This window comes from Triturus cristatus, chromosome 4_1 (assembly GCF_964204655.1).
Source record: "Triturus cristatus chromosome 4_1, aTriCri1.1, whole genome shotgun sequence".
Lineage (NCBI taxonomy): Eukaryota > Metazoa > Chordata > Amphibia > Caudata > Salamandridae > Triturus > Triturus cristatus.
In genome coordinates this window covers 1334664439-1334679230 of record NC_140585.1, presented here as the reverse complement: position 1 = coordinate 1334679230, position 14792 = coordinate 1334664439, and the positions used below count along the sequence as shown (strand labels likewise).

Sequence of the window (14792 nt, the reverse complement as noted above, 5' to 3'; positions counted from 1 at the left end):
TAATGTTTCCAAACAGAGTTGCTGTCATTTTTTGTTATTTTGCAAATTTTATGTATTTTTGAGGAAATTTTACCTGAAGCCTATCCTTTTAAAATATAATGTTCGTTTAACAGTTGATGCTATGAAATTACTATGTTCTCTTGAGAGTCCAGATGTTTGTTTTCATGTCGCACATTTTATATTGAAAAGTAGAGCTGCTAGGAAATCTATATTATTATGAAATACTGTGAATATGTGTTTTGTTATGGCTAAATTTGTATTCATGCACAAGTCACTTTACTACACTGAGGGAATACCCTACTTCGTTGAAGGAAAAACTTCTAAATGGTCTAAGGTTATGGGAAATAATATTTTATTGTATTTTATTGTATTTTACTGTTTAGCTATGGTTGTATCATACAAACCGAATAAAAGCTTTTGAACTGAACTGATGCAAAGTTCTCTGCTCTAAGCATCATGACGCCCATGGTTGTCTTTGTGTTAAACAGGTTAGCCTTCTAGCTTTTCAATAAAACTCGCTGTATTTTAACAGAGTCGTCCTACGTCAGTTTCTAAGCTCTCTGCAGCCTCAATAGAAAGATATTAAACACTAGAATGCGTCTTGTTTTGTTATTAAATAATTGGGTGATAAACACAATCACATTCACTGAACCACTAGGCAGGGTCATCTTCGCTTTACTTATAGGTGAGTCAGCCTGCAGCCAACATGGTTGTCCGCACACACGGCCACGTCATTACTGCCTTGCTTTCCCCAGCCTTACGTGTTCCATTCCATGTGCCACGCCTCCTTTTCCGCGCATGCACCGTTTACTACCGAAGTCCAAGAGCAAGGATCGAAGAGGCTGCCGGGAGCGCACTGTCGACGTAGGACAGCTTGTGCTGACTGCTGCCCAACTCACCGGCGGACGGTCACTGGGGTAACTGCCATACGACCAAGTCTCTGACGATGGTGCTGCTGACTATGATCGCCCGTGTAGCGGACGGGCTGCCGCTAGCAGCCTCGATGCAAGAGGATGAGCAGGTGACACTCCACTCTTTATCACACCACACATACATGTAAGAGGAAGCAGAGTGCCAGGTGGCCAACGTTCTTAATCAAGATCGCTGGTGCTGTCAGTAAATGCCTGTCATTCCTAACAGCTCAGTATGTATATAGAATGCAGATCCTTCTCAAGATCGTAGAGGGGTTGAGGGCGCACAGACTCCTGTCAAGGCTCACCAAAGCTTCAGATGGCACAGAATCATGCCGATGTCATGCAGAGAGTAAAAGACTACAAAACCGCAGCGAAGCAGGGTAACCAGGTTCGACTCGGCGTCGGCTCGCAACCTGTGATTCTGGGCATATCACTTAATCTCCCCATGCTTGCCAAAAATATGTGTCCTTGTGTAATGTAACCGATGCTCGTGTAATGCGCTCCAAAACCTTCCGGTCGAGTTCGCACTATATAAAACTGCAACAACAAAAAACCTGCCTATATTCACTCACATAGCACAGTGTCAACAATGTTGAACTCTCTTTAAGATATCGCAGGGTAGCTGTGTTCAGAACCCTTCGCGGGATAATACAGTCAGAAAGTACTGCCGTGCTTTCTGATCAGAAAGGCTGCTGAGCCTTTCTCATGATAACATGAGGACCTGATAATAGAAAGCTCAACTCCGGTCACACACGCTTTCAGATGAAACAAATACCTGCCCAGAACCAAACGGGCTTCAGAAGGTACAGACCACGGTCTGAGTCAAATAGTTGTCGGAGATCGCAGAACCCTATCCATAGTGACGTAGCGTATCAGAAGAGAGTCGTGTCCCGGTTTAGAGTATTGGAGTGCACAGAGCCCTTCCTAGTATCACTTAATTATTTATGAGTTTAAAAAAGCGCACTGTCACCAACTGTAATCCAGGCGCTGGCCATAACAGCTGAGGAAGACAAAGAAAAGGAGATTGAGCAATATCCTTAGAAGAATACCTTTAGTAAGAAAAGGAGATGGAGCAATATCCTTAGAAGAATACCTTTAGTAACCTAGTTTCGGCAATACAGGTGGCTGGATACCGCTTACTGGGGAAACAGACAAGTTTTTAGCCCCTTCTAAACCTTAATAGGTCAGACATGGATCTTAAGAAGGGGGAAGTGCATTCCAGAGCTTGGCTGCACGAATCGTAAAGATTCTGCCACCTTGCCTGGATTTCCTGAACTTTGGTACACAGAGCAAATTGGCTGATGCGGATCAAAGGGCTCTATTGGGGATGTATCTTCTTAGTCGTTTTTGCAGGGGAAGAGGACCCATCCCATGGCAAGCTTTAAACACCATGCATATGGATTTAAACCAAATTCTTTGCTTAATTGGCAGCCAGGGCAGCTCCCTTAATACTATGGAGTCAAAAGCTCTTCGAGGTAGAATTAAAACAAGTTTAGCGGCTTCCTTCTGGACCCTAGATAAATGATGTAAAAGATATTCTGGGGCATTTAGAAGAAGAGCATTGCAATAATCCAAGCGACTGAGAAAAACGCTGTGGACAACCATGGCTCTAGAGGATGAGGGAAGTACCGGCAGGATCTTCAGAAGAGCTTTCAGAAGCGTATAACAGGTTCCTGTTGTTTTAGTTAAATGAATTTCCATACTAAGTTTGTCATCAAAGGTGACTCCTAAGTTCTGAACCGAAATAAGAAGGAAGATACTGAGCTTACCAGAGATCACATGGGTAAAATAAGGCTAAAGCGTCCTGAGGAGGATCACGTAGTGCCAGGATGATGCAGACTCTAGCTGACTATCAGTAAAGAGGAATCTAGTTAGGACTTTAGGATTCACATAGTTCTGGCAGCACATACAAGATGTTATTTAGGTCCTGTTTTTTAGGTCTCGCCTGACCCAGCGCATTCGCTGACCTGGCAAGACTTTTAGTGTGTGGGTTTTCAAAGTGCTGCCACAGGCTTTTGGTGGCCTAGCGCTTGTGTTCATGCGAGCGCGCTCGCACGCAGCCGCCATCTGTCTTTGCTCGCGATCACATTCACTTTTTTTATTTTATATATCACGAAACCGAGCCAGAAGTTCCGGGGAGTTTTACATGAACACCCGTTATATTATATAGGTCACGTTCACTTGATAATACGGATCTGCGAGTTAAGCACGTGCAGCTTGTTTTTTTAACTTGCAGCGCGAGCACGCGCTTCAAGAGGTTATTTGAATGTCATGTTTAATTTGGAGACTGGATAGCTCTACGTGTTTTACGCCGTTTAGTTTTTGCAGAAACGAAGAGTGCGCAGAGAGAAATAAATTGCTTTTGGTGTTCATAAATATATTGTAAAATGTTGTATTAACTATTTACAAATTGACCGAAATGATTTGGGCCAAGAAGATAAATGTGAGTCGTAGGACATTAAGAAACATATGGAGGGCTTTGATTTATTTTTGTGGTACACCAAGTTCTTCAGACAACCACCGGAGGGCGCCCAAACACTTCCATTGTAATCCTTATCATTGGATTATTTTATGGCTGGGATGATCATTCAGGAAAAAGAATGTATCTTTATTTTAAAATACTGAATTTCTCTTGGTTTGTTTGCCTCTGTTTGAAATGCTATCATAAATAAACACGTCATGTTTTAGCTGGCAGAAGGGAGGCAGGCTCTCATTGGAGCGATGATTCGATTTATTGTCCTCTGTCTAACCAGCACGTACACACAAGTGAGACGATCTAGACTTTGTTAAAAACTTGTAAACATTTATGAGTGAAACGATCTAAACTTTGATAAACACTTGTAAACGTTTATGGCCGAGCATTAATTAGGGTAAAGAGACGTCTTTCATTACGTTCCGGATATTATCTTGCCATTGGACACAAAATCTTGTTTCATACCTATGATTTAATTCATACGATGCGTCTGTAAGGAGCACCGGGGAGCCCAAAGGCTGGGAAACAAGATATCCTCCCTCCTAGCCCGCTGCTCCAATCAGCTGGTCTGCAGCGTTTTTGCGTGAGATTTAAAAAGGCCCGCTAAATAATCTGGCGGCACTTTGGAACTATCAATAGAACGGACTTGTAGGTCTTACACTGAACTTTAAAAACATGAGATTGAAATTGAGGCAAATTAGCACCCCTGTTGAGAAACAATAGGTTTTCTTTTATGTAGCACTCGTACTGCACTTCTGCAGTTTCTGTGTTACTATATTCGCGACACTCAATTTACCCACTTGGAAAGGATAGAAGGCAGAGTGGAGATTCTAGCTTATGACCTGTCCATCACAAAATGTCTCAGAGGCAAGCGTTCACCTGGGGCAGGAGTCGCGGGTACACGGCGTCAACCCACGTTTTTCACATGGTGGACGTTGTCCCTCTGCTTGGGCCCCACATAAATATGTTGAACTTGTCCCAGTGTAAATTTGAAACACCAGGACACGTTCATCAGCTCCTGCACGTTGTCTGCTTTCGTTTCCCAGCAGCAACATGCAGGCAGGGAGAGGGCTTTTTCCCACCTCCAGTTGGGCAACGATAAAGACAGAAGTTAAGGCGCCATCAGGCCTCCTTTTGATCGAATATGGGACTGGAGGCTTCCTGGAACCTCACAAATGCAAATACACCATAGAGAAAACAAAAGCACACAGCTTGTTATCTCTTCACAGGTACTTAAGAGATGCATGCTTTTTACTTTGTAGTATATAAGTGCATGCACTGTAAGAATGTCAGATGGGTTGGTCTGTCTCAGTATTTACACAAATAACAATTTAAATAGCACTTTTTTATTTCTTTTATAGCGCAACTCACCCCAATGCAGAGTCTTAGAGCACTTTACATAACATACACATTATCCATTCCAAATAAATCATGTACGTGTGTAAATCAATGTACAAGATGTGTTACATGAGACAGTCCGGGTTACAAGGTGTAGGAGTCCAATACACTTCATAGCTCACTGTGGTCTACTAGAAGGATTACTATTTATTAACTGCAAGTAACAAAAGGATCTCTGTGCTCATATCAGTAATCCACTTACCTATCTACAAAAAATAAAAATCTGTGGTCTGCATGTTACATGATATGCTTTGCAGGAGACAACTTAAAAAAAAAAATTTTTTTATTGCATTTTCAGTTGGCATATGTTATAACATACACATATCAGAGCATCACTTCCAGTGAGGTTACTTCCTGTGATGCCATGTGGAATGTCACCAGTCGTGACGTCATGTGCTTTGATAGCACGTGTCATGATGTCACTTGCATACTGCCTGACTTGGTCAATCCCCCCCCACTTCTTTTTTAAGGACTTGTGCCCTGTGTTCACCTCTCTGAGCCATGCAGCCTCCTTTGTCACTCATGGAGCAGAAATGTTGACGGCCTGTGGTAGCAGTACTTTGAGCATAAGTCTGGCATATTTCACAACATTAGGAGAACTCTGCAACCTCCTATATATGAACATGTATGATGTTAGTTACTTTTTACATGCATGACTGACGAGATAGGCTGTGTCAGACGGATTTGGAGGTGGAAATTGTTGATGTAAACTAGTGGTGCCATCACTTTGTGCTCTGGGCGCACCAGTTCAGAAACAGAAAGGGACTGAAAAATCGTCAAGAAAAGTAATTCTTCTGCTATGCAAGACATACATGGGGTGAAACTCTCACAGCACTAGGGAATGACACAAAGTAAAGTACTTATGAACCACTTACTCATTCGCCGAGAGGGGGAGGTTGAGACAGAGCTAGACAGAGAAAGAAAGAGACAGCGAGATGGAGTGAGAAAGGCCATCTATATGTGCGGAGAAGGCATCCTTTTAGTGAGTGAGTGGGGATTAACTCCATAAGCGGCCTGTGTCTCTGCTTATGTACTGCTACAAACGAACGTCAATGAGGGCCACCGCGTCTGTGCGATTATTAGGGGCATAGCTGGGTTAGTAAGATTGGGGGAGGACGAGCCACATATTCCAAATATAACGCCGGCAAATCATTTTAAAATACATTATATATCAAGCAGGGCACATGAGGGGGAATTAAGGGGCAGTGAAAGGGAGAGGAGCACGTTTTGGTAGGGATACTAAGTGAGATAAAATCCAATATTTTGGCCACCACTTCTGTGCCATTATAAGTGAAAGTCAATGAGTGCGATCACTTCTGCGCAATTATAAGCGAACGTCAATGAGTGCCACCACTTCTGTGCCGCTATATGTGAAAACCAATGAGTGCCACAATTTCTGTGCCGTTATAAGCAAGAGTCAATGAGTGCCACCACTTCTGTGCCGCTATAAGTGAAAACCAATGAGTGCCGTCAGTTCTGTGCCATTATAAGCGAGAGTCAATGAGTGCCACCACTTCTGTGCCACTATAAGCGAGAGTCAACAAATGCCGCCACTTTTGTGCGGCTATAAGTGAAAGATGTGCCACTATAAGTGAAAGCCAAAAAGTGATGGCACTACCAGTGAATGCCCGTAACTGCGTCTGTAGGTGAAAGCCAACGAGCATCACCACTACATGTAAAGCTGATCAGCGCCACCACATGCAATGAGCGAGAGGCTTTTCCCTAAACATGGGTATATGGCAGGGCAGTGGGCAAACTAGTCTCGTGAGGCAACCACAAGCATTCGCCCACTGACATTGGAGCCAGGCTGACTAAATTATAGGTGGGGATCCTGCCACTTCATCTGAATTACATTCAGGCCAGATGCCTCGTGTGGCCCACAGGATCCCCTGGCCCACGGGCCCGCTTTCCAAATGAAGACCTGGGAATGACCACGCTCTCTCTAATTTTCTGGAACAAGTCATAAACTGCTAAGTTATTAATTTTGAAGGCCGGGCACCCAAACTGCCCTATTTTGAACCGGGACAGCAGGAACAAGCCTTAAAAGTAAGTGGGAATTAAATATGCATTGTCCAATGATATTGCATTGTCGCAGGAACTGATATTTCAATCTAATAGACCTATTTTCAAATGAAGGTATAAACATTGTTTGATATTTGTTATATACACATGTGAATACATGTGCAGCATACAATAACTATTCATATATAAATAACACATTCATGTTTGTCAACTTTTTCGTTTGCTCCTGCAATGAAGCAGTGAACGTTTGTTGTGATGCATAAGGAAATATTTAAGAAGGAGCAAACGCTTCTCCTTTCCCATAGACACTTCAACTCTAGCTAAGGTTTCATAATAAAATAAATTAAGTAAACATTTTCAAAAGTATGCATGAGTATATATACACACAGATATAGCTATACATATTCAATCGTACATACCATGTAGTAAAACTTACATCAAGGAAAGCAATGATTGCTGTATCACAATATACATTATTCAATAAATCATTATATATGCACATTTCATCAAATGAATATTATCATGTGCATTGCCAAGTACATGTCTTTGCATCACTATCAGGAGTGCTCCATTGGTGTAATTTTGTATCCACACATCTACAGAAGGTCTCGCCTTTGGGACATTATAAGTGTTTAGTTATCCGGCACAATATCCTTCATAAAACAACATCAAGTGTTGCATGGCTAATCACTTATAAGGTCCCGAAAGCGAGACCTATTGGCTATGCCAAAGCTTGTTATAACATTGACGCATGGTGAGATGCGAGGCAAAACGTTGCTCGTGGTATTTGCTAGGTGGCTGGCCTGCTCGCTGTGTGCTTTGTTGGCTTCTCTTTCTGGTATTTGGTTGTGTTCATAGCTCGGCCATTTGAACCAGTGTTCAAGAGCACGTGCTAGCTGATAAACAGAAAATTTCTTTTATATTGTCTTGGGTCGCCTAACAGTGTGATGGAGGAGTGCGCGAGATAAGTGCACAAATTAGAATTGTACTTGGCTAGCAACTATAATTTACTCTGCACATCACGTCATGTTTATTAGTTTATGTTATGCTCTCATTTATATTGCATGTTGACTGCGGCCCTTGTGTCAACTACACTGTGAAGAGACAATAGTACAGGTAGAGAGAAAGGAAACAGGCAGCGATCTACTTGGAGGGTCTGCATTTTAAGTTATCCAGTTTTTGTGGGGGTAACTAAAAGATTAAAACATATTGGCCGCTTTGTAGATCGATCTAGCCAAATTGGCAGCAGGGCGCTGTGTACATGTGCTCCAAAAAAGATGGTAGTCAAAAAAGGTCCTGTAATCCGTATCCCAGCATGCGCAAGTCACAGATTCTGTTAAATGAGTAAAACTAATGCCAAATAGGAACGAATGAAATTTTGTGGTATACGAAGTAGCCTTGTTGCTTTTCAAAGACGTGTATACTGCTTACTGCTGTAACAATACACCTCAAGAATAAGAAGACTTGGTAGAGCAATCCGGTTGGTAACCTGGGCAGAAATAGCCCCAGAGTTCACTTACTTCTGCTAGTCCTAAGGAAGACAAACGTTTCAGCAGGTGTTGGCACCTTCTCATGTTCAGGGGGCCCACCAATCAGCAGAACACCAGTCGGGTGAGTCTCTAGTTGGATCAAGTCTCTAACCCTAGAAAGACTGGCACTCTGCGCACGTGACGATGGGAGATAAAGTGCTTGGTAAGTTGCTGCTCTGACAGACCATGAATAAATCGATCTGTCCAGTGTTACCCTTCTCTCCTTCCCGTGCACTCGAAACCCTATGCTTTTTCTTATATCCAAAAGACCCTCTTTTTGGTGTACATCTTCTTTCCCTTTTAGAATTTACTCCCAGACAACTTCCACTTTCCTTATAAGTAAGCAATATACATGTTAGCGTAAAATGAGGCAGGTGTATGGAATTCTGTAAAATATGCATTTGATGAAGGTCTGGATGCTTCCGAAATCTTCTTGTCCTGTTTAAAAAAATAAAAAGATAGTCCCCATTGGTGACAGGCAGAGAGGGACAATTATGGCAGCCTTTACTTTATATAAAAGCCCTGACAATAGGGTGTTTGATAATGGCAGGCCTCATGTTAATTCAGGGTTTGATATAGCAGAGTTCTGATTTTGCCACCTTTCTCCAAATCTGCATAGGCCCTGATTAGGAGTTGAGTGGAGTGGAATTCCTGTACGGAATTTTGCTCTGCTCGATCATGAGATGACCTGCACCAAATATTCCAGGGTTGGGAACAAAGGACCTTTTTTACCCTCCGGAAAATCTGTCAGGTAAAATTGCTTTGGGAACAGGTTGCATTGCAGCCTATGCACACAGGAAGCCTGTAACGATCCGCCTTCCAAACTAGGCGTCTTTCCTACCCTCCTTTCTGTGAGACTTAGATAGTCTGTTTTGTTTTATCTGTGCCAACTAGGGGGCCCCAGGGGGAGCGGAGAAACAGTCTCCCCCTGGGGTTTATCGCCCGAATGGAACGGGCCGCGCTAGCAGCGCAGGGAGAGGCGCGCGCGCGTTAGTTTTCAGTCAGGTGCGGTAGTGTAGGGAAGCGCGAGCGTGGGGGAGAGGAAAAATTGACGTCCCACCCTCCCAACCCTAAAAAATAAAAAAAATTAAAAAAAAGCCACTATGAGACAGGTTGCTCTTGGGCAACGTTCATTTAGTATATGCAAGGTTTGGGGTGGGTGAGGCAGGAGCGGTCTTACCCGGCATCCCAGGAAGACGGGTAGGAAATAGGGGAAGAAAATAATGACAAGGTAAAGGTAACACAGAGAAGTTGGAAGGTTTGTTTAAAGTTTTGAAATGGGGAAATGTGATGTTAGAAATGGTTTTGGCTCAGTATTCTAAATTCTAAAATAAATAAATAAATCGCTGAGTTATTTGAGAGTTTACCTGTTCTAAATAAAGTGGCCTTTCTACTATGCAAAGATGCGTGAGGGTCAGTTTGTTTTGGGCGATGACCCTGACATCCTGGCAATTACCGCCTGAACAAGTGGCTCTAAACTTCATAACGGATTATACTTTTGTCAACTATTTGCATCGGTGAGCAATATAAAGTCCTACTAAGTTTAGTAACAATGTATATAGGATCTACCCACTTTGGTGTTTTGCAGCACTTGACCTGGTTTGCCCTTTCAGATATTTAGAGGCAGCTGATTCTGTCATATGTCATGATTCTCCCCCACCCAGTTCACAGGAATACAACAATGCACAAATCTGTCTGGGGTATTCCTCTGCTCCTCATGTCTTCACCAGACAGGCCTGGCCTTCCCAAAATCGAACTAAAGGTCCTCCATGTTGTGTACTTTTGCCGGCACATTTGCACTAAGTGTACAGTCACAGCACACTTATTGTCAAGCACTGTTAACTCCGTGCATTGTGCCATTACAGACGCACATACATTGAGCACACACATTGAGTCTTTATGCACTGTTCTGTACTGTAGCGTTTCTGTATTGTACCAGGGTGTTCTATGTAGAAACACACACACACACACACACACCACCAGCATACACACTCACAATGTGCTGGCTGCACAGCACTTCACCTCACATGTATTGTACCTCATGCAAGCACAGATACACCCAGCACATGCTGCCATAGCACACACAATGCACAGCCCTACATCTCTCATCTGCACAGCACTACTCCATCCCTGTACTGTACCTTTCCCAGGCACACATACATCCAGCGCAGAGTCACTACTCCTGTGCTGTGCAGCACTCCATATCTATCTGATGTAGGACAAGGTTGAGTTAAGCACACAGCAGTGGAACGTTTAAAAGGTGCCCCATACACAGTCAGAGGAAGACCCCTTTGTAAGGATTGAAGTCCTCTACGTATTGTTGGGGTCGAAACGTCGATTTTGCTTTAATTTGATGCCAGTTTGGCCAACAATGCTTTTTCACTGTGCCTATGTAGTATACACAATGGCTTTTAATCTGCTGACACTCATTGTAAATAGTATTGTGATTTATATATTGTCACTACCTCTCCTTTCACTCCTAACCCTCACTTGATGCACACAACTTTATCCCCCTTCCTTCCTTCCTTTTCTTGGGGCACATCTGTTTTGCGTAATTCCCAGATGTTTTGCTGGCTCGCCAACATATACGGATGTTCAATATGAATACATAATATTGAGCATGAGTTTTTAGTGCAAGTTATTCAATGCTTGTTGGTACTTACTTGTGTGTGTACTTAGAAGTTATTCTACTGGGACCACTCTTTTCTGCTGTAACTCTTGGTGAAAGCAGTAGCTTTTCAACACTATTAGGGTAGCGGTTTGAATTCCTCTCCCTGTTCAGTAAGACCACAATCTGTGGGACAGGCCTATGTCATGGCGCACACGCATGATCTATGTTTACCTATGACAAAAAGTCAGCATTAGGGATTCAGACTACGGTACAGTTGGGCACTTAGGGCAGCGGTTCCCAAACTGTGCGCCGTGGCTCCCTGGTGTGCCACAAGAACTTGCCAGGGGCGCCGCGCACTTCTGGGGGACGTGTGAAAGGTAGCAAGCTTTCTGGAAGTACGCCTCAGTTCTAAAACAGGTTAGTTGCATATTTGTAATGTGCACATGCGGCCCGAGTAAACATGTCTTGCGGGGGAGTTTCGGAAGCCGCACCTGTCAGCTCTGGAATGTTTTGGACCAACCTATGATCATCATGACCTGATGCTGAGCGTTATTGCTGCTCGTGCTCTGTAGTGACTCTAGTAATGGTGTCTACCAGGAAAATTGGATAATCCATTATAAAAGTGAGATTGTTTGATTAAAACTTTTTATATATTTACCAGCAAAGCTAATGTCTTCATTGCCCCTTCACTCCCACGACGTGTCCTTCGTGTGTATCTTATCTGAAGACATCCAGTTAGCGAAGGTGACTCGTGTGCAAAGAATGTTGAATGCAAGAAAAGAGAGGCCTTGGAAGAGGGGCGCAGTTGGAAAATCTAATGAAACCTTCCACTGAATACACATGATAATAATATCCTATTCATGTGTGCTGCAGATTTGCAGATCACTGAGGGCAGTGTGGTTCATTCAGGTTCATGGCATGCCGTCCCCCCCCCCCCCCCCCTTGAAACCGAGCACTGGACCTCCCAGTTTCTGCCAAGAAAGAAACAACACACAATTAAATATTAATTAACCCCCTGCTCCCTGAGAATAGCATCCATTTTCTATCGTCTGGATCCAGTAATCAGCTCAACAATAAAATAAACAAAAATTATGGTGGTGCGTAGTAGATAGGGAAGTACATCCCATGTGCACTGTATATTATTTTTTATTTGCGTGTGAAAACCATTATAATTTGAGTTATCTGGGTAACATTTCCAAGCCCTTGCAGCTACTTCTCTGTTGCACTTGGCGCTTCGAGAAGCCTTGAGCTGGTATGGTTGAGAAATTAGAGATATTTTCCTAACCAAAACCATTGGGGTTTTATAACGCTCAGCTGTGAGTGTTTGTGAAGGTATGGGGGTGTTTGAGATGACTGGTGAACTATGTTGTGTGCGTTGTAACTTTTCCTGCCAATACAAACAAAATACTGCGTCGTCAGTTGGCTTATGTTAAAAAATTAAGACAACAACCTTCTTGCGCTCCCTCCCTACTCTTTCAAATACTCACCACTGTAAAACGTTTGGAACGTGGTAGAACACATGTGCTCATAAACACCTACTCATCTATACTAAAATAGTTACATGTGCAACTCCCGAATGTTTGGAGGGGAGTTCACAGCACTGATGGTTCCACTGTTTTCACACTGGGAATGTTCATGACCAAGGCCTGCTCCAGTGTCAGCTACAGGACTCAACAGACAGCAGCACTTTTCATGAAGGTGCTTACTTCAATTATTAGTCACTTATCATCAACACAGCTCTAGAATACATTTAAAGGAGATCTCAAATTATATTTGCTGTTTGAAGCATGTACAGATCATAAGGGCTATAAAAATACCAGCTTTGGGTGGAGTTATTTATTTTAGGACTTGAAATTGCCGGTGGTGCTGGTAGAAAACCGGTCAGGTGGCAACCCTAACGGCTTGTTTATTTACTGTTGGGGTTTTTGTGTACATGCCACTTTAGCACGGTCTGTCTGTGATGCAGAACAACCAATTGTTTTTTGAACAACCATTGGATGTTTTGGTAAACAAGCGACCAACCACCGGACAAAAGAGGAGAAAAATGGAAGTACTCCAGAGGCCGAGCTTACATCCCCGCCACCCGTAAAATAAAATGACATAATGGGGAGCCGCGGACAGCGGCCAATAGATAAAGGGAGCCACGGGTCGAAAACGTTTGGGAACTACGGACTTAGGGGATGGGTACACGTCTTTAACCATGCAGAGGAGTTTGCCGTTCCGACAGACTCCTCTCTCAGATCAAAACACCCTGAGCCAGCTCCTAATCTGGAGAGGTTGAGTGGTCAACGGTGAAACCGGTGGGAAGGTCCCTCAGGCTTCCCGGGCTAAAACTGGCTCTGTGCTTCACTACAAAGTCTAACCCTTGCACAGAAATAGACCATCTCAACAACTTGGGATTCTCTCCCTACTTAGCCATCAACCATTTCAGTGGCTTATGATCTGTTTGCACCACAAGCTTAGTGCCAAACAAATATGAGTGAACTTACACACGGCCCAAACTATGGCAAATCACTCCTTCACAATAGCTGCCCAGTTCTGCTCTTTGGGCAGTAATCTCCTAAAAATAAAGCTTCCAGTGGCTTTATACCTTTTTTGTCTAGTTGAGCCAACACCGATCCAACTCTTTTGCCAGATGCATCTGTCTGTACAGTGAAAAGCTGACTGTAGTCAGGCACTATTAGTACAGTTTCAGTGCAAAATGCCTTCATAAGTTCCTCAAATGAGTTTTGACACTCTAGAGTCTATATTACCTTTTTGGGCTGCTTCCGAGAGGTCAAAGCAGTCAATGGGGCACCTATACTTCCAAAGTTCACCACAACATTCCTGTCCTGTAAAGGCCCACACTTTAGTGTGGGTAGGAGCTACCTCCTACTCTATCACAGACTGAATTTTGGCATCCAACGGAGCGTATCTTCCTGTTCCCTACCTCGTGCCAAGGGTAAACTTCAGAGGATTGCCCCAACTGACTCTTAGTTTCCTTGGTGGTCAGTTTTGCTTCCTGTATCCTTGCCAACACTTGTTCAGTTGTCTCTGGTGGTCCGCCCAAGAATTGCTGAACACCGGAATATCATCCAAGTAGGCCACACAACTCTTCCAAGAATATGGTTCAAAAGGTGCTGAAAAGTGGTAGGAGAATTCTTCAACCCAAAGGTATTCACCTTAAACTGATACAGCCCTTCTGGCATAGAAAATTCTGTCTTCTCCTTAGCATTTGGTGCCAAAGTTATCTGCCACTAACCACTGGTCAGATCCAAGGTGCTCAAGTACTTAGCAGCACCTAACCATTCCACAAGCTCATCCGCTCTGGGGATTGGATGGGCATCAGTTTTGGTTACCTCATTGAGGGCTTGGTAGTCCGCACAGAACCACAAGTGAGCAGACTCTTGCTTTGGTACTAGAACCACAGGACTAGACCAAGGACTAGGAGTTTTGTCATTGACTCCCAGGGTCAACATTTTGTCAACTTCCCCATTGATGCATCCCTGAGCCTGGTCAGACATTCTGTACATTCTTCCCTTCACTGGAAAACTTTCCTCATCCATGTTTGTCATGCATACAGACCAGTGTCAACCCTGGAGTCAGTAAGAAGAGGTTTCCAAACCGTCACAACACATCTCTACATTCTTTCTGCTGCTCAGGTGTTGACTTAGGAGCTAACTGAATCCCTTCCACAATGCTATTCTTCACGATACTATGAGGCAAGTCAGGAAGAGGCTCACGGTCTTCCTCAACTTCCTCCGCCATAGCAATTACAGTCACTGTTTAGTCTTTCCAGAGGTAAGTCTTCATTACGTTCACATAGAGCATACTTGGGTTCCCTTGTGGCACCTGTTCTCACCAAG

The 14792-nt window shown here is 43.5% G+C and overlaps 1 protein-coding gene across 1 annotated transcript in view; it reads left to right on the top strand.

Annotated features, from left to right (window-relative positions):
• Window positions 1-813: 813 nt before the first annotated feature.
• Window positions 814-14792, top strand: part of SEC22B (SEC22 homolog B, vesicle trafficking protein) — a 176972-nt gene continuing 162993 nt past the window's right edge. The window contains exon 1 of the mRNA XM_085654812.1: window positions 814-1021. Coding sequence (XP_085510938.1) covers window positions 947-1021 — 75 coding nt within the window. The 5' untranslated portion in view covers window positions 814-946. The remainder of the gene's footprint in view (window positions 1022-14792) is intronic.